This window comes from Diabrotica undecimpunctata, chromosome 10 (assembly GCF_040954645.1).
Source record: "Diabrotica undecimpunctata isolate CICGRU chromosome 10, icDiaUnde3, whole genome shotgun sequence".
NCBI lineage: Eukaryota > Metazoa > Arthropoda > Insecta > Coleoptera > Chrysomelidae > Diabrotica > Diabrotica undecimpunctata.
Window position 1 is genome coordinate 22,716,256 of NC_092812.1, and position 24,995 is coordinate 22,741,250.

The 24,995-nt window shown below is 34.5% G+C and overlaps 1 protein-coding gene across 3 annotated transcripts in view; it reads left to right on the top strand.

Annotated features, from left to right (window-relative positions):
* The window catches only part of LOC140452009 (lachesin-like), a 461,558-nt gene that overhangs the window by 243,475 nt on the left and 193,088 nt on the right, over positions 1-24,995 (top strand). For all 3 annotated transcript variants that reach the window (XM_072546020.1, XM_072546018.1, XM_072546019.1), the window contains exon 4: positions 17,266-17,473. In XM_072546020.1, the coding sequence (XP_072402121.1) occupies positions 17,266-17,473 (208 nt within the window). The remainder of the gene's footprint in view (positions 1-17,265; positions 17,474-24,995) is intronic.

Consider the following 24,995-nt stretch of genomic DNA (forward strand, 5'->3'; position numbering starts at 1 on the left):
ATGTATCGTCGCAAGATTCACTGTGGACACCACAATTATTATAACATGCCTTGGAATCGAAAGCAGATCTTTAGCAGTGACAGTTTGTACACTTGAAGTAGATAGCATATTATTATGTTTAAGTTATGTTCTTGCAGAATTCTAGTATCACAATCAGTTATTAATCTTCACTTAATAGATATGGTAAATCAGATGTTCGGACCACGACCTGTACAGGATTTTGGAAGTCATGACATGTGAATTACTATTTTTATTGAAGCGAAGCTCGTATACTGTCTTTTTATTCTATTGTCTATTTTACTTTTTTTCTATGCGAAATGCTGAGACAAGCGTCACAAGATAGCGTCGTCACAAGTATTCTAAATGTCATTTTTTTTGTAAAACTACCAAAAAAAAAGTCATAAGAACCAAAAGAAAATTTGTTTCAAAATTTTTACTTCTTTTTGTTTATATAACTTATTTATTTTTCATTTTATGATAAAATGTCATAGGAATAAATTATTAGTGTGTAGTAGTCAATAGTGACTATCAGATCTAAGCTATTAAAAATATTTGTAGATAAAAATTATATTAACAAAAAAGTTATAATAATTAAAACAGTTATCGTTTGGGTAAAATATTCGGTTTGAAATATTTAAATGTTTGAATTGCAATTGAATACCTATATACCTATCGAACTGAAGTTGGTATTATATTTTGGTACCACTAAGATTGTAACTGATAATTAAAACATTGACCATTGGAATAAGCAAGCTGCTTCCAATTTTTTAGAAGATACAGTGCTCAATGTTTTTTATGAAAAATGCTTCCTGTATATGGTTATATATACCATATATAACCTAGTTCGTTGCCAAATTGTTAACGAATATCGCAGCGCGGGACATGAGGAAGCTGATACAAAAGTCGCATTTTTCCTAAGTGAAATTGAAAACGACACTAAAGGCGGTGCAATGTTTTGATACAGATATCTTAATAATAATTATAGGAAATATGACGCATTTTAAAGAAGGACTAAAAGTATGGCTACAATTAGACACAGGAAAAAATATGCACTTTATCAGTGTAAATAGCATCTATGTTTCGCTCGTGGCAAAGCTTTGAATTCCATGCTTTCGCAGGCTGCAGTTTTAACCTGTCATTTTATAGAATCGGTAAAAAGAAACCGTGGGCTTTATATGCCGGTAGCGAACAATTCCAATAAGCTTTTATAGATATCCAAAATCCCAATTGCGACGATTATCAGCGAGTAGTTAATTTTAAGTCATAGTATGTTTTTCCTGTGTATCGTTATATTACACTCGCGATCATAAAATCCGGATCACCTTGAAAATTTCAAGTTTCTTGAATATTTTTGCATCTGGTGCAATAATAACCTTTTTTTTTAGGCTAACGTATTTTTTATTTGTCATCAATGTTTGTTTTGAAAGAAAAAAAAACGGTTTTTTTATTGTTTTTATTAAAAAAGGAGAAAACAAACCAAATTGTTGATAAAACAGACATACGAAAAAAAAAAATGAAAAATACAGAACGTGGTAAAACAGTGGAATTTCAATGACTAATATCGTGTATTGCCTCCCCTTGCTTTAATAACCTCTTGCAGACGACGGGGCATATTCTCAATTTTTCTCCGGATTACATGTTGTGGTATGTTATTCCACTCTCTCACTAACAGATCCTTAAGCTCCTGTGCGTTGTTAGGAGGCGGTGTATGGGTTTGAATACGTTTTTTCAAATCGTCCCAGAGATGTTCGATGGGATTCAGGTCCGGAGACCTAGCTGGCCAGGGTAACCTCGTAATTCCAACCTCGTCCAAGTATTGCATAATGATCCTGGCAGCGTGCGGTCGCGCGTTGTCCTGCATAAAAACGGCGTCTTCTCCAAGCCCTGCCATGGTGAGCATAACATATTCTTCCAGAATCTCCGTAAGGTACCTTCGTGCAGTTAAGGACCCATTTTCGATGAAGGGTAATTCTGTGCGGAAGTCGGAAGATACACCTCCCCACGTCATAACCGAGCCTCCACCAAATAGCATTCTTGGAGCAATGCAAGCTTGTGAAAATCGTTCACCGGTTCTCCTCCAAACTCTTACACGTCCATCGGATCCAGTTAGGCAGAAACGGGATTCATTTGAGAATAACACTTTGCTCCAATCATTAATTCCCCAATGCGCGTATTGTCGAGCAAAAGCTAGTCGTGCAACTCAATGCGCCCGGCGAAGTGGCGGTCCTGTAGCCATTACCCGAGAAGATAGTCCAGAAGAACGAAGTCTTCTCCTGACTGTTGCAACGCTAACATTGCAATTTCTTACCTCCTGTAGACGATTTCGATGCATAACCGCAGTTGAGGTCCGGTTTCGTAAAGCCTGAAACATAAGGAAACGGTCATCTCGTGCCGTGGTCGTTCTTCTTCGTCCAGAGCCAGGTCGTCTGGTTAGCAAATTCGTCTCCTGAAAGCGTTGAAGCACTCGTTGAACCGTAGAAAGGCTTACGCCAACAGTTCTTGCGACTTGCCGTTGAGTATGACCGTCTTCCACAAGCGCAACAATGCGTGCCGTTTCAACAACAGTCAAAGGCATTTTTGGCAAAAATAAACAATAATAAACACTAATATTGGCACTAATATACACTAATGGTGGCAATATTAAACGTTTGTTTGTTGCGTTTGAACAGAAAGTCGAAGCACAAATGAGACATTTAAAATAAACGGCAGTTACAGGTAGCGTTCATTTTGGGAAATGTATAGTTTTCCGCTAAATCATCATTATTGGAATTCTTTGTTACAAAGGAAACCGCTAAGCCAACAGCAACTCTCAGAAACATGCATTAGTTTGTATTTGTGTTATTATTATTTACGAATATTAATGAATAATTAGTATTTTTCGCATAGAATAACATAAAATATAGTATAAAAATGCTGAACAATGATGTTGCATAACAGTAAAATAACATTTTGTTTAAAGGTAACAATATTTTCCCATATCAGAAATTATTCAGTTTAAACGTACATAATATTTTTATTTATATTCAAAGCAAGAAAAAGTTTGGGTTCCAGGCTGGACTCCTGCACAAAGTACGTGGCTTCATGAACGGCATTTGGTGCATTGGATCATGTCTTCAATTCTTTTTTTATTATGGTCATTTAAATTTTTTAGCCGCACAAAAGTCATGATCTTTGAAGACCATGCGATCAACAGGCCATACTCCACTAGTTCTTAAACCATTTACCGCAATTTCAATGCTTGCTGCTCTCCCATAAGCTTTAGAAATCAAGCCAGCTACGTGAAGTTGTGTAACACATAATCTGGGGTTAGAACGAAGCCACTTTTCAACTGATTGAGTGTAGTAGCCTTTGAAAGGCTTAAAGAATAATCTATCCAAAGACTGCACGCGAAGGGTCGTATGCCCAGGCAATTGTAACATTATTATACCGTGCTCTCTAGTACGTAAAATTGCTTCAGAATTCTTGAAGTGCGTTGTATGCCCATCTAGTACCAAAAGAACTTTTGTTTCTACTGTTGGGTTTACAGAATCCATAAAATGCTAAAGCCATTTTACAAAGAAATCACTAGTCATGTATTTTGATTTTGATATCTCAACCATACTCCCTGGTGGAGCACCAATCCTCAAATCATTGTTCATTCACATACGCTTAAATATAAGCATAGGTGGCACGTAAATTCCTGAAGCACTCGCACAGCAAACAACTGTCGTGTTGACTCCACGTTCTCCACTGGACATTGACAAAACTTGTCTTTTACCTTTTTGTGCGAGAACCTTCTTTTCATTTTCTCTGCGCTGACACCCGTTTCGTCAACGTTAAATATTCGAGTTGCATCAACATTATTCAACAATTTTTTCCAGAAGGTCGAAAAAATTCTTTTGCGCGCATCATGGACGTTGCTTGAGGTTCTATCATTGAGATTATGTCCTTATGACGAGTTTTGAAAGCATAAAACCACTTCTTTCCTATCATTTGGGACTCTTTATTAAAATTATGTGGTATTTAATTTCTCTCGACGAGTTGAAATGCAAGTGGTCGAGCATCATTGATCGTGAGGTCAAACATCAACCTCTCCAGTTTTAAAATATTATCAACTAGCTCCTTCTCCACTGCTGTTGGTAACATACTGCCTCGGCCAAAAACCTTCGTTTCTTCATTTGCCTTGACATTGATCCTCTTAAGGTGACGGAGCAAGGTAGGCCTAGGGACTCCATACTGCCTGCAGCATTCATTTAATTCCATGTCTCCATTACGAAACGTTTGAAGAGCCCGGCTCATGTCGTCCACATTCCAAGTCCCATATTTTTCTTTGAGCATCTAAAACACACAAGAATGGTGTATCTAACAATGGTATCTAAAATTGTACCAGTACAATATAGGCAACTCGGCGTGGTAAAATATGGGTAACTTGCACTTTATGTAAAAAAACTACGATTCCTAACCTAAAAATGGTCCGGCAAAGGGAAACAACTCAGTTTTATATACCTAAATACATGCTTCTCTTGTATTTATAAATCAAAATGGTTTGCACATACCTTTACAGATGCTGTAAGCTTCCGTATGGAACTAGAAAACTATACTGAAACACCATGAAATACAAAAAAAATCGATAAAACAAAATCGATAAATGTAATCATTGTAATACTTCTTCAGCACTCAACTCTAGGTAGTAACTAGTTCCACTAAACGACGTAAGGGCGCTCTGGCACCTTCTTAAAGAATAAATACAACGGTGGTACAATATTGGCGCCGCGCCGGTACAATTTCGGCTACTTTCACCTACAAAAAGGCATAATTAAGTGATAAAATCGTGGTTGAACTTCGTATTGAAATCTGACAGTCTAATATGTTAAATTATGTTATGATGGACCGTAGATGAAGACAGACTTTAGTTTTCTAGAGAGAAATTATTTTCTAACTATTTTTGATTTGCCTGATGTTGAAAAATTTTGTAGAAACAATGAAAATTCATATTGTGATATTTTATTTAGTAACTGCATATTTATTAAATTAATTTCCCTTAATATTTTAAAATTCTACAAGACGACGTCCGCTTGAGTTCGTTTGAATGCACAGCTTTTTATTTAGCTACAATTTCGCATCAATATTATTTTCCAGCACTCTTTCATCCTCTCTGGAAAAGCGTTGTTTTTTAGACGCCTTGCGTTTTCATTATTTAATTTGGAAAAACCCCTTGGCGAGTTTTGTGAATTTACCTCGAGAAAGCCATCACAAAAACAAACAACTTTAACTTAACTTCAGGAAAATTTCGTTTCGTTGTTTCTACGATTTATTCGGACCTAAATGAAGTAGATATATCAATATACGGATCATAAGTTGACTGGCCTTCATTAGCAGGGGAGAAAGAAGCCGAATAAATTATTAGGGACCAACCATAAAATATTTATAACTTTATTAGAAATGTTAATAGTTTTTATAATATATTGTTCTTACTATGTCTGTTTTCCATGGATATTGGCAACTAGTAAGCCCAATAACGGGACGCGAATTATGTATTTATAGTTTTCCACATAATTGGTTCGTGTTCTAGCCTAAATGCTGTATTTATGAGAGTTTTGAGTTTTACGATGGCCTTTCTAAGTAACTGTTGTAATATTTTTTATGTTATTAAGTCAAATCCAGTGGACTTATTAGAATTAATATTAATATTGCTTCTTCCCAGCGATAATTGTTTGTCCCCGCAATTAGTGCAATCTTGAAAGTATTGTTCGTCGGAAACATCTGCGTAGTTCGATAGTGATCTTTGTAAGAAAAAAGATTTAAAAAATACGTGTGTGCCTGACCAAAGATGCCTCTTGCAGAACAATCAGTAAAACAGTTACGTGAACAACTAGAAGAACAAGATGAAGACTACAGCGGTTCCAAGAAGATCCTTCAATAACGATCGGAGGATCTTCTCAACAAGAATGGAGATATATGACTGATATATTCTATTTAATCAGCAGAGGAAGCAGTTTTAACGAAGATCGAATAAACTTCTAGAAAGAATGATGATTGAAAATGTTTCTCAAATGATCGAAGAAACTTTTAGAAAGAATTATGAAAAATTTGAAAATGTTTGTAAAAGATTCGACAGACTTCTCAAATAATTAGAGAAATATATATTCAGAACAATGAGAAATTTGAAGAAGCTCCTAGAATATCGGATAAGGTAAAAGAGAAGATCAAACAGTTAGACAGCATGATAACCAATAATAAATTGCTACCACCAGTTAATGCAGTAGCTCTAGATCCTATAGTAAAAGAAGAAGCACCGAGGGGCGAAACGACACATCGTATGAGATTTAAATTGGCACGATTTGATGGGAAGCCTTCTTGGTCCATATACCTTAGACAATTTGAAGCTATTGGAACAGCCAATCATTGGACATAACAAGAAAAGTCTGTTTCCTTGACTGCTGCTTTACGAGGTGATGCTGTGGATATCCTAAAATCGATTCCTAAGGGTCAAGAAAAATATTACCAGACCTTGTTCACTTGACTAGACAAATGTTACGAAGATGCTAACCTACAACAAGTCTAGAAAGTATAAATAAGAAATAGAATTCAACGAGCAAGTGAGAATTTGCAAGAATTTGAAGCATATATTTCTCGTATAGCGCGGTTGGCTTATCCGCACGTACCAGGCAACATATTGAAAGAAATTGCTGTAGATACCTTTGTCAATGTGTTAAGAGAGAGTGAACTACAGAAGGCTTAACGACTAGCAAGACTGAAAGGTTTATATGAAGCGCTCGCCATTGCCTTGGAACACGAAACAGCTAGTCAAGCTACACGAAGCTATCGAGTCCGAACCTCTAAAGAAGGCGACGAGCTAAATGATAAACGTCTGGAGGAAATCGTACGGAATATAGTTCGTGACACAATAGCAAAGAGACGCGATTAGAGATAATGGAATGGTTGGGACGAAGGTCACATTCGCTGTAAATTAAAAAAAAATAATAGTCAGAAAGCTAGAACAGATCGAACACTGGACTAAGAAAAATCATTCAAATGCTAATGCTCTGTTAAGACTGCCATGCAGTGCAAATTGTAATCACTGTCTTAAATTAGACGAACGACTTTGACCTGTGAGACAAACCACCATCATTAATGATCAATATAAGCCTCAACAGCTACAAGACGCCCAAGGAGATCATCTTTGTATAAAAAGAGTATTGGATTGGATGCTTCTTAGCAAGACATTAGTGCGTGTAGTCCAAAAGTCAAGTCCTACTGAAGCCAATGGAATTGCCTAGTCCTAAAAGATGATTTTCTGTATAGAACCTTTGAGAACGATGATGGTACAGAATCTAAGCTTCAGTTGATTGTAACTGAAAGTTAAGTGCCAGAAGTAATGCGTCAGTTACATGACGGTGCATCAGGTGTACACTTTGGTATTGCAAAGATTCTGCAAAAGGTTCGAGAACAGTTCTATTGGGTCAATTGTAAAAATGATGTAAGAAGATGGTGTCGCAAATGTGAACTGTGTGCAACCAGTAATGGTCTAGTTGGTAAAAAGGGGCACCCATGAAAGAGTAAAATGTTGGTAGTCCTATGAAAAGAGTAGCAATCGACATTACAGGTCCATTTCCAGAAACGGATGATGGAAATAAATATATCCTGGTGGCCATGGATTATTTTACGAAATGAACTGAGGCCTATGCGATCCCAAAATCAAGAAGCTGTTACCGTTGTAGAGGTACTTGTTGAAGAATTCTTTAACCGATTTGTTGTTCCCTTGGAGATCCACTTCGACCAACGGCGAAACTTCGAGTCAACTCTCTTCCAAAACGTTTGTAAATTGATTAGTGTCAATAAGACCAGAACGACATTTGTGTTTGTTATTACTAGTTGCCTTAACTTACTTGTTACTTTGTCTCACTTCTACGCAAAAAGATGCCAACATATCTCCTCTTTCATTTCGTATTCCCAGACCATATTTTCCTATGATATCTTCTTATTCTCCTTTGCCAATATTCGCATTAAAATCTCCCATAACAATACTGAACTTGTGTTTCTTGTAAATGCTAATAGTTGTTCTAAATCATGATAAAATTTTGTAATTTCTTTTTCTTCATAGTCTTGTGTGGCTGCATATGCTTGTAAAATTTTAACATTTATTGTTTTTGTTTACATTTGTAACATTAGTATCCTGTCTGAGAATAGGACAAGGAGATCCAATGTCACCAAAGCTCTTCACTTCAACCCTAGAACATACATTCAGCAAAATGAAATGTCAGAACAAAGGCCTATTCATCGATGAAGAATTCCGCAGCCATCTAAGATTTACAGACGACATCGTTCTGATAACTAATAATCCTGCAGAATTACAATAACTAATAAGCGACCTTAATGCAGCTAGTGGATGTCCAAGATATAATAATAAACAACACCGCTGCACTTAAAACAGTAGACGTGTATGTATACTTGGGATAATTAATACACACATATGGCTTCTTACTCGCAGAAATCAACAGAATAACGAAATTGGCTTGGGCATCTTATCGTAAAAATGCAATTATATTTAAATCCAGGATGCCACTCCACCTGAAGAAAAAAAAGCATTCTATCAGTATCTTCTTCTTCTTTAAGTTCCATCTTCTATCGAAGGTTGGAAATCATCATGGCTATGCGGACTCTGTTGACTGCCGCTCTAAAAAGTTCTGCACTACTGCATTCAAACCATTCCCTTAAGTTCTTAAGCCAGGATATTCTTCGTCTTCCCACATTTCGCTTTCCTCGGATTTTGCCTTGCATAATAAGTTGTAATAATGCGTATTTTTGCCCTCTCATCACATGTCCTAAGTACTCAAGTTTTCGTCTTTTGATAGTTAATATTATTTCCGCCTCATTTCCTATCCTTCTAGTTACTTCCACGTTTGATATTCTTTTAATCCATGATATTCGTAGGATTCTTCTGTAACACCAAAATTCAAAGGCGGCCAACTTATTCAGATGGACTTGTTTTAGTGTCCACGCTTCCAAGCCATAAAGAAGAGTAGAGAATACTAGCGAAACTCAAAGTCACTCAAAGATTAGTGGAGCGATGCATGCTAGGCATAACAAGGAGAGATCGCAAAATAATAGAATGGATCAGACAGAAAATCGAGGTTACTGATGTAATCCACAGAATTAAATCTTTAAAATGGCAGTGGGCGGGATATTTAGTCAGAAGAACTGACAATAGATGGTCCACTAGAATTACACTGTGGTATCCAATAAGCGTTAAGAGACCAAGACGACGACGTCCAAACTGTATAGATGGAACTATAATATAAGGAAACAATCAGGTATTACATGGCACAGAGAATATGCTAAGGATTATGATGATAATGATTATGATAATTATTGATATTTCTTTTGTTACTTCTTTGGGACGGTAGGCTTTATTATTCCTTAGTCTGTAATAAAATATATTCTCTATATCGAGTGGTCATACAATTGTTCTGTTTTTGTTTTTAAACATTAAAGGTTTGTTTCGTTGTCGTAAAGATAGATTTATATTTGATTTCGCTATATATTTCCATAAAAGTATCAAATTTTGCAACTATTTTTTGATAAATACATTTTTAACAGTGTATATGTATGGCAATACAAGCCTTTACATATATGTATACATATTTCCACATATACACATCATCAACAAGCCGCTTAATCCTCTGGATTATAGCTAATGCTCTAGGCATTGTAATCCACTTGTTGGATAGGATAAATATTTCCCTTTTTCATGAATTATGCATTGCGTATTTTTTATTGCGACCTAGCTTTTAACGAAAGCCCCAGGTATGAATGCTACTAGTTCGATTATGAGGTATATAAATATGTTTTCTTTTTAAAATAAAGTAGCAGCTTGCAGATTGTTCAGAAATTGTTAAAACGTCTCACTGTACAAGTATATGGTTTTAATAACTATACGCGTTTTTGAAAAAGTTATATATAATTTTCTTCTAAAAAGTACCAGATGAAAATCATATCGAAACCGAAAATATTCCAATAATGCTAAATAATACTAATATTCTAATAATACTAAGTAAGTGGACTAAAATGAACATAGAAAATGTTCAGAAAAAAGCTCGAATACGTCTCACAAAGGCACAAAGACATCATCCTCGTAGTGCAGTATTCAAAATAATATTACATCAATATCTAGGGGGAAGAGGATTTATGGATATAGGTGAGCAATTGGTAAAACAGGTTGCTACCTTAAGAACTTATTTTCAGGAACAAGGTAAGGCACATGTTTTACAACGCAAGATTTGCACAGTAAAAGACACAAAACTGCTTTAGTTAATGGAAAAAGAGGTGCACATAAACCACTATCTAAGGAAAAAAATGCTTAAACTTGATGGTTAAACCTCAACATGGGCGACCTCCCAATGAAGTCAGCCAGGATTATGTCGCAATACAGCGTCAAACTATTAGTTGACATCATAAAAGATGTTCCCTGAAACAGTAGGTTGCTTGCTTGCCATTCAGAATCAGGTTATACTAACCAAAAATTGCCTGAAATGTGTCTTCAAATATCCTTAGTTGCAAAACGACAAATGCCGATATGGATTCAAAATATGCTAGGCAAGAATCCTTGTAAGATTTTACTATGAATTACCAGGCATTTGCAGAACTGATTATGAAGAATGGCATGATCTTGTAGGATAAATACAGCATAAGAACTAGCAAACAAACGGGGACTTCTTCAAACCAACCATCTTCCGTGTTATCAATATTTTCCTTACAGTATGCTTGGTAATAAAAACTATATACAAACTTTACTTCAACCGTACTATGATCAGAGATCAACCAGTGGCACATAATAGACCGGATTACATACTAGTTAATAATCGAACTAAACAAACAACACTAATTGATTTGGAAGTATCTAACAATACGAAGGGAAGTTCAACGAGGACAGGGATTTGAGATAAAAATAAGGAGACAATGCTATAATGGTATATGGTTTAAATGTTTGGCAATGCTGTAATGTTTGTTTTTCTCTTTAAAATTCTCTTCTACATCCCATTCCCTTTCATTTAGCACCTCGTACGTCACGATCGGACCAATAACAGCAGAGATATGATGCAATGCTCTTTTGGTATGCTGCAATACACGTAGAGCATAGTACATTGAACCCCATTTATCATTCGCTTTTCAACGATACGTCACACGCCATCCTACGTTAAGCCATTTGGCATTTACGACCGGAGGTAGGTGTTGAGATTTAGGGGTTGTGCTAGAAGTAACTTTGTCTATCTACTAGGGCACCTTCAAAGCCAGATCTATAATTATTATATTAAGTACGATGTTTTACGACCTCGTGCATCCCCTCTTTTACTTTCACATTCCCCCTTGTCAGTTCACATACACCTGCGCTTTTTATCACCCCATATTTTTATTTCTTTTCAATACTGTCATCTTATTTAAGTCGTTTTTATTGCTTTTAGGTGAGAATCTTTTTTCCAGTTTTCCTCTTGAATTTTCAGGCATCCTAATGTTCCCTTCACCAATTGAACTCGTCCGGGGGCTCCTTTTCCGAAAAGGGTGATTTAAGTAGATATGCGGCTGAGGGGCATGCGGCGCATATAATAATCCATAGTCTGAATGCTATGTCCTAGCATATACTGCTTTCCAGATCGAATCCAACAGTACTAGGGACATCTTCCCTAGTTGGTTTAAAATGTTTCCACCTCAGTCAAAAAAAGGTTACCTAGGGCTTGGTAAAATGGAGAGATCCTCCAGAGTTCATTTCCGTTTATACCTAGGTATCTGGGATGAGTGAATCTTTTCCTTAAAGTAGTAAGAGCGGTATGACTTAAATCTGAACGTAAAATTCTATAGCTACAGAAAATAGCTTCATAACTAAATAAAATATTTTTTTTTTAAATTCAGTTATGGGAAAGATCATAAACGGAATATACCGACAACGCTTTTAACTTTTAAATTATTAATTTCATGCTCCAACTAGTTAATTAAAGATATTCCCTTTATGTAAAACATGTTTTTTCAAGAAAATTATTACCAGCCAAAATAATCTGAATGAAGATCTCAAATTTCAATGAAAACGGTGTATTGCCATTAAGCGACATAGTTCAGAGTGGTGTAATGTAACAATGTTACATTACAGATATTGGGACTCTGAAATTCAAAGTGTTGCGAAAAGTTTCTGAAATTCAAGTAAAATTCAATGAACACAGAGTGTAAAATTTGTATTCCCATTTTGAATAAAATCTAAGTGTACTAAAATATTTAATGTAATTAATGCTATGAGTTTTAAGAGTGTTTTATTCTTTGTTGGGAAAATTTTAATATGTATGTTTTAATTAGTATTGTTGGTTACTATCATTAAGGTGAACTTTATTAACAAATTTATTAACGATTTAATTAAGAAACTTGTTAAAATAAATATTTTACATCTTACTCGCCTCTCATTGTCATTTTGTACTCTCTTCAGCCTTAAGTAATCCAACTTTGGACATAGGCCTCCCCCAAATCAATCCAGTGTTTTCCATTTGCGCCACTTGCATCCAGTTGTGTCCTCCGATCTTCTTAATGTCAAAATTACAATGTAAAACACCTTAATTACAAAAATTATATTGTTGTGTTAGTTAGAAAGCTAATGACTTTCATATAAACGTGGAGTAATACACGGAAAACCTCAGAAATCATTACTTTTTAACCTTACTTTTTTAGAACGCTGTCGTGATGAAACAATAAGCCCGCTCGCACAGGCGTTCCGAGTTCTTCGTTCAGAGTTCTGCGTTTAGAGTTCTTTTTTGGAGTTCTAAACACAGACATACTGCGGTCAATTAACAGCGTTTCAGTTTTATTCCAAATATTAAACGTTCTCAGCTAGCTCTTCTTCCGATGAATAAGCATTACTTTTGTTGAGCCTGGAGGCGTCCAAGCAAAAAAAATGCTGGGTGCACCCAATTAACAGTAAGCAAAAATATTAATAATATTTTCTTTTCGTATGTCGATAAATATCTTCAGTGAATAATTGAACAATTTAATAAGGCGTGATATACAAAACCCGATACCAACTGGAGGTAGCCTATTTTTTTAATAGTATTTCTTTATCTACATTAAGAAATTAAATTACTTATAAATATATATTTCTAAAAAAAATTTTAACTAAAAACTATTTTTTAAAAATTACTACTGAAAAAACTACTACAGTAGACTCCCTCTATAACGAGAAGTGAAATGACAGACTAATTACCTCGTTATAAGCCGATCTCGTTATATCAGACAATAATAATACTGTGCATACATATGAATCTGTAGTTTTCTAAACCATTAACTTCCTATAGTGAAGCCATTCGGAGCAATATAAGATGCTAATAAATATTGTTTGAATGGCGTTTTTGAAAAAAAGTTATTTACTTTTATTATCAATGAAATATATTAAAACATAAAAGAGTTGTTTACTTTTATTATCAATGATATACGTTAAAATAAAAAATCTGTACTTATATTTTTTTCCAACTACGTAATGTATAAAGCGTATTTTCAATGATATCATAAACTATTGCTTCTGCAATTTTAAGAACTCTGTCATTTTTAACTGCTTTAAATGGCCCAGTATCATTCCCTCATATTTTCTAAAGATGTGAAACATCTTTATATTTATTCATTGTAAAGAAGTTTATTGCAGGCTGCAGTTAAGTTTATTGAGGGTCTGTTTGAAAAGGTATTTATTTATAGCCACGACCCGACCAAAAACGTAAAAAACACGTTTTTGGATCTTATTTTCTCTCTTTATAACCAAATTTGCCTCGCTATAGACGGTTATAGTTCAATAGAAATTTCACGGGACATCTAATGTATTTCGTTATAAACGAAACCTCGTAATAACCGTGTTCGTTATAGAGGGAGTATACTGTACTTAATTTGGTAAGTCGGTTAAAGAATCATGTAATCTGTATCTGTATCCGGAAATGTATGTATATGCTGCGATCTCATCATAGCTGGCAAATTCTTGAGAAGTTTGTGATTCTTCTTGAATTGCTTGTGATGTCAATGGAGAAATAATAGCATTTTATCTAACCAAATTATTTGGTGTGATACTTCCAGTACGTCTTCTAGAAGTAAAGAAATTTGAATGTGTCGACAGCGATCTGTCCTGTTCTGTTGAAGATGGGGATGTAACATTTCAGGCATAAAAACTCAAATATAAGCAAATAAATGTACTATATCTAGTTTTAGCATAGCTTGCGTTGTGAGTGAAAATTTTTAAAACTTGAGCGTACCTTAGAAAGAAATTATTTTCCTCATCCACTGTTCTGTTTTCTTTGCTCGGTTTTTCTCTTCACTATCATTCGGTTGTTCCTCATTCTTGGGTTTTCTTTTTGCAAAAATCCATATGTTGACGACTGAGAGTCGCTACAATTAGTTTTTTTAGGATGGTTAAAGGATGGTTAAATGCTATGTATGGTCTATATTATTATACGGCATGGAATCATGGACGTTAAGAGTACCTTCCATTAAGGCCATTAAGAAGTTGGAGGCCTTCGAAATGTGGACGTTGCGAAGAATGTTCCGCATACCATAGACAGATAGGGCGAGAAACGAGGAAGTCTTAAGAAAGGCAAATACTGAGAGAGAACTACTCAATTTGATCAAGGTACGAAAAATTGGATACCTCGGTCATATTTTGAGAGGAAAAAAATACGCAATCCCTCAACTAATCATACAGGGAAAGATTGAAGGCAAGAGAGGAGTAGGTCGCAACCAAATGTCGTGGCTACAGAACATAAAGAACTGGACAGGCATAAATAACACTGGCCATCTTTTGCATGCCTCAAAAGACAGACGTTTGGCCTTAAGGTAATAAGAAGGCACAGCACTATAAGAAGAAGAAGTTTTTTCCAATCTGGCTAATACATCAGTATTGATTACAAATATCTGATACGGATTTTCTAATACTGACTTACCCCCGGCAAACAGGATAAAAATAAATATTGAAGACTACGACATAAAAATAAATAATACTCTAAACTGCGTATCAAAAAATCGCATCAGATCCAACAACGTATCTAGAAAAAACAACGAAAGACAAAATACACAAAATACAAGCATCAAATATCAAGAAAGACAAACAGTTCCAGCTCACTCCACGAGAAAAGTCGTCAAGATGTACAAAACTTCACGTTTTGCCCAAGGTACATAAAGCATGGTACTCATTACGCATGGGGTATAATGGAATAGTGATGTGCAACATATAGCTCCTCCTATTCAAATGTCAACCTTACCTGCTTGTATAATGATCTAGATCATGGTCCTCTAGTGCATCCTGCTAGATAACCAACGAGACTCTGACGTCCGAGTCTCGTGCCGAGAGTATGTCGCCAATTTGCCGGATAAGCACTCTACATTCTACTGGCCAACGACATCGGGCGAATGAGCTGGTAAGTGGATGGGCACTTTGTTGTCCTAAGATTGAGAAATTGGTCTCGAAGACGAAAGAACAAAGTGGTCAACGGCATCAGAATGCAGAAGGCAACGAGAAACCACTGCATTAAAGGTCCTTGATGAGATCTCTCCAGCTGTCATGGCTAATACAACTAAAAAGGAAACAGCTACTTATCATGGAATACGGAAGCCAAGATTCGACAGGGGAGGCGATCCACCTCTAGATCACAGGGTCTCCCAGGTCGTAACCCCGCGAAACCTCTGAGACAGAACTGGAAAAGTGTCTACAAAAACTACAGAGTTTGTTATTAAAATATGTACTAGGAAGGTGAAGAAAATGTATCAGACTAGAAAACTTCATAATACCATTTAAGAAATGGCCAGACTTGGAATAGATATAATGGGCATAAGCGAAATGAGAGGACATAGTGGTGCTTGTATTGTTGACAACCATATGGTATACCACTCACGAAATGATAGCGGTCAACATATTTATGGAGTTGGAATAATCATATATTCTCAATTACGTCAATATGTTACAAATGGTATACCTGTTTTTAAAAGATTAATAATAATCCAACTGAATACTACTCCCGTCAAACTAAATGTTTTAACTAAGTGTATGCTCCATCATCGATAAACCAGAGAAGAAGAAGAGGTAGGCAATTCTATGAGTTGTTGATAAATCCACTTAAACGAATTAAAAAAGAAGATATAACTATTATAATAGGTGACTTAATTTGCGCTTCTAAGTTTCAGTTTTAAGGTCGCGGCATATTATCGTGCACGTATAGTTTCCGGTACGTAGCGTTTCCACTCCAGCAATCGGATTGCGCACATTTTCATACATAGAACGTTTCAGTTTGGTTCGGTGAAGATATGATCTCGCTTTTCTCGACAAAAATTATGTGCAATTGCTCTTCTACTTAACGATGAAGAAAGAAAAACTGTAGTAAAAAGGAGGTTTGAAGTACATCCAATGCTAAGAGAAAGGAAAAAGGAAGGTGAATACTGGACTTTATACAAAGAATTAATTAATGACGATGAAAAATATGGACATTTTGGAATGAATAGGATTCAGTTTGAATATATTTTAAATTTAATTACACCTTTAGTTGAAAATCAAAATACTCCATTTAACGAAGCCATATATATCAAACCAAAGAGTATTTTTAAAAAAGAAGAGGTATCACTTCCGTGCAAAAGTCCTAATTGTTTATCACTTTCGTGTTTAATTGTCACAAAGCAATAAAAACACAATGCATAAATGACAAAATAGCCTCGAAAATTATTTTTTCAAATACTCTGTATCAAAATCAAACAAATACCTAAATAAACAACTAGGGGAAAACGAAGGATATCTAATTCACATTATCCGTATCAACCGGTTACGACTCGTTACGTAGCCGTCAGCATCAGTAAAATATTGTTTTCGAATATACTGAACGGAAACGTTAGGTGTCTGAAACGCTATGTTCCGGACAGTGTGCGTTGTTCATATTTAAAACCATTTAAACTATATTTTTCGGAAACTAAACGCTGTGCTGGAAATGCAACGTGCACGATAATGTGCCACGACCTTTAGACTCAAATCGACGCGGTTCAACCTGGAAGCCTGTCGAGTTTAATAGTGTTAATCTTACCTTTAGATTTAATTACTAACCGCGGAAATATAATTATATATATATATATATATATATATATATATATATATATATATATATATATATATAAAATATATAAAATACGTGCTTTACATTATTAAAATTATTTTTTTTTCAAATAATAAAACTAAAATACACAGATATTTTCATTTGTCGTAAATACTCTTAAAGTTTATTGTTTGGCTTGTTTTAGGTTGCTTGGATGCATTTTGAGCAATCAGCAATCTTGACAGTCCACAATCACGTAATAACAAGGAATCCACGGATAAGCGTCACTCACGACAAGCACAGAACTTGGTTCCTACATATCAACAATGTCCAAGAGGAAGATAAAGGCCGTTATATGTGTCAAATCAATACTGTCACGGCTAAAACGAGATTTGGATTCCTGCATGTCGTTGGTAAGTTGACTTGTTATTGTTTGTAATAAAAATCGCTTAAGTGTTTTGTGAAACATCCACAATTGATAAACATAAATTCAACTTTATTTTACCCAAAGAATTTCTGTATTGAGAAGTCGTAAATGTTCGCGATATATTTTATTAATATTTGTTTATTTGAAAGGAAATAGAACTATAAACTTTATGAGACTGATATGACAATAAAGTAGGCATACATTTTTATATACACTTTTTATCTTTGCAACATATAAGGTCAGTGGCCCAAATTCAGACATGTTTAGGCTTTCACGTTCCATTTTATTTATTGGAATTAATACTTATTGAGTAACATTGATCAGTTTTTATTTTCTCGAATTAATAACTGTTTCTAAGAGAACCTGACAAATTATTAATCATAAAACTTCGACAAGTTAATTATATTTTTATATTTATTATAACCATACAAAAATCACCTAATTCCGACATCAAGAGTGCAGTTTGCTCCAAAATCAGACATGTCAGTGAACCTAATTCAGACACTGATCCTAAATCAGGCATTTGAGGAACATTCTTCCGACAATAAATAAAATCACTAATTTAAGAAAAGTTAATATAAAATAGGACAGATTATTTATAACATTATATATTATTATGCGTTTTTAATTCTTTAATAGAAAAATATCCTCTTTTATTTATTTCTGTGGGAGGTTTGATCTTCTTAACAACTTCATGGTTATCATACCAAATTTCATCTTTTATAGTTGGCCATTTTCACCAACTGCCAGCCTTAACCATTGCATTAGCCAACATCTTTTCACTGTTTTTATCTGTAATTTGTGCTGGATAATATTCTTCAAAATAGGTGACAATTACAAAATCACCTATTTTTATTTCTCCAATCAAAACTTCATCTAAAATAATTATTATTGTAGAGTAAAATTAAGCAAAAAACCTAGTTACTTAAATAAAATGGTGTCTTACCTGAATTTTTAATGTCATCGTTATCTTTAGTTGACTCTTCGTCACTAACTGATCCATCTTTTTCTTCTTCTGTGCTTTTTTGTTTATTTTTAATGATCTTTTTTCTAGGTTTTTTTATATTTTCCTCGCGCAATTTTTTATTTTCTTCTCTTTTTCTCTTTCTCTCTTCTTTTTCTCTAATTACGTTTTTCTGGTCTTCGTCTTTTTTCAAAAAATATTGTCTCCAAGCGTCGGAGGTGCCTACCGAAGGAACCTTAATTCGACACTTTCTTGAGGTTATTTTTTTCGTAGGTTCAAGCCAGAACAATGAGTTTTTAAACGGGGATGGTATAACCACTCCTGGCAAAACACGAGAATGTTTATTACTTCTGCAAGTCTTCATATCTTCATCTTTATTGACTAATTCCTCTCTTAGTTGCTTCTCTTCAATAACAGTTGATTTTTCTGGTGTCAATTGTAAGGTTACTAATATTTTTTCAGTATTATTTTTCTCTTCTTTGGCCGATTCCTCTTTTACTTGCTCGTCTTCAATGATATTATTTTGTGTTTCTGGAGTCAACTGTACGTTCCCTAATATTTCTTTACTATTATTTTTATTATTGACTGATTCCTTTGGTATTCGCTCGCTTTCAATGATATCAATTCGTTTTTCTGGGGACAATGAAATAATTTCTAATACATTAATTTTCTTTCCTATAACATTAGTTTTTGTTGTTTCGTCGAATATTTCTTTCGTGCCTGTTTCGTCAATGCTTTTCATTTCTTCAATAATGGTTAATTCTTTTTCAGCATATGCGCTAAGGCCAAGAAGTTCTTCTTCGATTTCAGTATCTTTAACTATGTCTTGTATGTCAAAAATTACTCCTTGTAACGTATCATCAGCTTCAAATTCCACTTTATTTTCCCACCCATCTTCTAGAATTAGGTCTTCTTGAATATCGATTATAATGTTGGCGGTTTTCTCAATATTTTGGGATAATCTAGATTTCTGATATAGTTTGTACCAAACTTCATACAAACTCTTATCTTTAATTTCACCTGTCCACTCTGCACCCATCAGTCCGTAACATTTAGTCAAACAATCTGGCTGAATGAACGATTCCAGATATTGCAAATGACTCACTCTTTCAGGATCCGGTGCGGCTGTACTTGTGTTAAGCTCATTGCCTTCAGCGAGAAGTTTATGATAATCGATATTATCAGCATTAAATGGACAAAGACCACATACTTTAAACAATTTTTTGAAAATATCTTCCACATTTGTTATTGAACTTAAAGCATTTTGAAGGACAGAGGCAAAGGTGTCTTTTCCTAAATGTTTATAATCATTTTGAATTTTAAAATTTTGTACTTCAGTTTTCCATTTCATTTTTAAAGATTTAAATAATCCCACATCTAGAGGTTGTAGAATATGTGTGGAATTTGGTAACAAACTTATCAGGATTATTTGTTTTTCTCTACAGTAGTCAGTCAGAGGTAAGGTCACGTGTGACTTATGTCCATCCAAGTATAATATTACTGGAAACTGAATATTTTCAGATAAGAGCCATGGATAAAAAATGTTTGTTATATATTCGAAAAAAGATTCTGAAGTCATCCATCCGCTGGTTGACTTACCAATACTCCAACCTTTAGGCACCTGCGATACTCTGTGCTTGGGTATTCTTTCATATGCGTACATTACCATATTTGGAGCTAGTTGACCGGCAGCATTAGCCGTAACAAGAACAGTCAAGCATTCTTTGTCATCACCGGATCTATCGTGCAGGGACTTACTTCCTTTCTTGGCAAGCACTTTGCGACCTTTTGGCGAGAGAAAAAAAGCAGACTCATCCGTGTTGTATATTCTTTTTGGATCAGTTATATTAATATTACATGAAATAAAGTATTCTTCAATTTCCTTATGCCAGTTTCTGATTTTGTTTTCAGTTACGGCTGCTCGAGATGTACATAAGTTTTGAGCTATTTGTTCACTAATTTCTGGATGCCTTTTGGTAAATAATTCATACCAGTGACGACTTGGTCTTCCGTCTGTAAAATTGTTAGGGCGCTTTAAATTTTTTATCAGAAGGCGAACACTATCGAGCAATTGATCCTTGGTGACAGGAAAACCCATTCGCCCCATATTAATTATCCATTGAACCAATAGATTTTCTTTATGAACGGATAGTACAGAAGGTGCTCCGCTGCGACATTCTTCTGGGTAAATGCCCCGGATCTTCCCAATGAGTGTAGTTCTCGGGACGTTATATAGCCTCGCTGCGGCTAAACAAGGTGTTCCACCTTTAATGGCCTCTAAAGCACGTCTCACATCATCTTAGGTATATGCCTTCTTTTTCGTCGACATTCTGTAAATAAAGCAAAAAACTATTACAAATAATATCTAAATGTTAAAATAACAGAGAATATTCGTTTACACAAATTAAACATAATTTGGACATTTAAAGTCCCTAACTCCGACACCTGTGTCGGAATTTGGATACAAGCTGTAAAAAATAGTTCTACTAACTAAAGTGGTATAGACTTATGTGAATATAAGAGAAACGAAAGAAATAGAACTATATTCACTTTATAACTTATGTACGCAATTCCGACACCCAGTGTCTGATTTACGAAATACAAGAAATTTCTTGTACCTTATTCCGACACCATTAAAATTTTTAGATGCTGTAATTATACTGATAGAATTCCAACTTAAAATGAAAATTTAAAGCCCTTATATACAACGTCAACAAAGTTTATTCTAATTTTCTTAACTATTAATATCTTATAGTAAATATAATAATAGCTGAAATCTGCTTACCTTATTAGAAATTCTTTCTCGAGGGACACAACACACAATTTGCAAGAACCGTCTAACTTTTAGTTTATGTATTGACAGATACAATGTCGGTAAGGTAGGAAACGAATTTTGAAATGAAAAAATCAATGTTAAATTAAACCAATAGATGTCTTAATATTTATCTGGATATACCAAATTTCTTATTTTAACCGAATAAACAGAAATATGTCTGAATTTAGGACAGTGTCTGAATTTGGGTCACTTACCTTATTTGCCTTTTTTACTTTGTTCTTATTCTCGAAATATTTACCAAATCATCGTACTTGCAAATTTGGAGTTGAAAATGCTATATTTCAAACAATTATGTTTTTATATTATTTGTATTATTACGTTACAAAAAGTTATTTCACTTTCTAATGTAGTTCACATCGATACTCCAAACCGAGCGGACGTTAGGTGGTTCTCCGTTATCAACGTGCGACCGGTTTTATCGAATTGAACAGATAAGTAAATGTTAAGTGATTAAAAAGCAATCAATTAGTAATAGACTTAAAAACAATAAACTCATCAAATTAAATTTAAAAACAATTCAGTAATTTATTTATAATGTTTCCAACGGGAAATGGACCAGGATTCGACAACTACATAGTTAGCCAACAAATGCAAAATGTAAACAGCCAGCCATTACCAATCCAGTATCCATCAAACCAAATGAATTTTTACCCACAAATGCAGATTCCAAACAACACACAGGGTCAATCACAAATCAACAATATACAGGGTTATCCACAAATCTCATCACAAACACCAGGTATGTACAATATGCAAATAAATCAACCAACCACCAATTCTTCGACGAATATAATATTTCCGCCCAATCAAGAACAATATATAAATCAACCAAACGCGCCACACAACAGCCACATAAATAACAGAAATAGCCAGCAATACTACAGAATGTCATCAACAAGCGATGACGAACCAGAAAGTGCAAATGTGTCAACAAAAAACTCATGGCAAGTAGTTAAAACTACAAAACGCAGAAAAATCAGATCAAATGTAGAAACAGACAAAGAAGATGATACCATTACACTATCGAACAAATATAATACACTAACGGATACCCAAGAAAATCAAACCAATCAAAATGAAACAGCGCCAAGAAAACCTAAACCACCACCAATATTTGTTTACGGTGTAAGCGACTTCCCAGAAATGAGGAAAAAATTTACAGAAATAGCTGAAGCTGAACAATACGAAACCAGGACTATGGCAAATAATACAGTCAAAATAATTTGTAGCGATCCAGAAATATACAGAAAATTATCAAGATATATGAGAGAGAACAACATTATTCATCACACATATCAACCAAAGGAAGAAAGGGCCTATAGAGTCGTAATTAAATACCTTCACTATTCACATGCAACAGAAGATATCAAAGAAGAACTGACAAAACTGGGTCACAAGGTAAGAAACATCATTAATGCTAAACATAGGATTACAAAAGAGCCGGTAAATATGTTCTTTGTTGACCTTGAACCATCAGACAATAACCAAGATATTTATAAAATTCAGAAATTACAACACTGCAATATACAAATTGAACCACCCATAAAAAAACAAAAATATCATCCAATGTATGAGATGTCAATTATATGGCCATTCAAAAACATATTGCAATAGACCATATGTCTGTGTGAAATGTGGAGGGCAGCACAGTACAAACAGCTGTAAAAAGAACAAGAACACACCAGCTACGTGTGCTTTATGTGGAGGAGATCACCCAGCTAACTATAAAGGATGCGAATATTATCGTAATTTAAATAGAAATAAAAATATAGCACAAACTACATATAATCATCACCAAAATATGTCGCAAGCACGTAACAGAAACTTTATACCCAATACAGTAAGACCAAATGTAAGCTATGCTAATGCAGCGAGTAATAGACAACCTCCTGCTGCTCCTTCAGATAACCAAGATTCAAACACTATTCTTATGAAGTTTTTAGAAGAATTCAAAGCCATGTTTAATCAAATCTTGCAACAAAACAGCATGGTAATAAACATGCTAAGTAAACTCGTATGCAAATAAAGTTCTTTTTACGAATAGCTGAATGGAACGCCAATGGCCTGCTGAATCATAAGAACGAGGTGATAATATTTCTACAACAAAATTTTATAGATATATTATTAATAAGTGAGACACATTTTACAGACAAATCGTATTTTAAAATACCTCATTATCTAACGTATCATACTAACCACCCAGACAAGACAGCCCATGGAGGTACAGCAATCTTGATCAAACAATCAATTAAACATTTCATGATGGAAAGTTATATAACAGACTGTATCCAAGCTACAGTAATTAAAGTGTGCTCATTACCTTACGAAATAACAATAGCAGCAGTATATTGCCCTCCAAAGCACAATATTAAAAAAAACGATTTCGGATCCTTCTTCAATACTCTAGGTCCAAAATTTATCGCAGCTGGTGACTTTAATAGTAAACACACTTACTGGGGATCAAGATTAATAACAACAAAGGGGAGAGAGCTCTATAGCTTAATGCAAGAAAATAAATACTCATATTTATCAACAGGAACACCAACGTACTGGCCAACGGACCCCAAAAAAAGACCAGACCTCTTAGATTTTTGCATCATAAAAGGAATATCTAACACCTTTATGGATATAGTTCCAAGTTATGACCTATCTTCAGATCATTCACCAATTGTTGCAACAATTAGCACATGCGTTATTAACAAACAACCTACTCCAAAACTGCATGGACCTAGAACAGATTGGAACCTTTACCGAAAAATACTAGATGAAAACATTAAACTAAATGTAAGACTAAAAAGCCCTTCAGAAATAGAAGCAGCTACAAACAACCTTATAACTTTACTTTAAAACGCTGCAAAAGAAGCGACACCGAACGATCCAGATAAAAATAAAATCGAGAAAAGAATAAATATTCCATTAGAAATTAAAAAGCTCATTGCTGAAAAAAGAAGAGCAAGAGCCAAATGGCAACAAAGTCGGAACCCAGCGGATAAAACGTTTTACAATCGCTTAACCAATAAATTAAAAACACAACTAAAAATTGCAAGAGAAGAGTCAGTCAAAAAATATGTAACACAACTTAATAGATACGACCATTCAATATGGAAACCAATCAAATCATCCTTAAAACCTCAAGCAATATCCCCACCAGTAAGAAAAACCACAGACACACAGAACCAATGGGCAAGAAGCGATAAAGAAAAATCAGAATTATTTGCTGAACATTTAGCAACAGTATTCCAACAACACAACAATGAAGAAGATCAAGAAATTATTAATTATTTAAACTTAGAACAACCATCAGTAAATCCAATAAAATTAACAACACCCAAAGAACTTAAAGAAGAAATCTTAAGACTAAATATCAAAAAGTCACCAGGAATTGACCTAATAACACCAAAAATGCTAAAAGAATTACCAAAAAAGGGTATAGTAATCCTTACATATATATTTAACGCAATATTAAGATGTAATTATTGGCCTAACAATCTAAAAATTGCAGAAATACTATTATTTCCAAAACCAGGAAAGGATCCAAGTAAAGTCTCATCCTATCGACCTATCAGTCTGTTATCAACAATCTCCAAATTACTAGAAAAACTTTTAATAAAAAGAATAGATCCAGACTTTACAGGCGCAGATTGGATACCAAATTATCAGTTTGGATTTCGACGAGAACACTCAACTATCCAGCAATGCCACCGAATA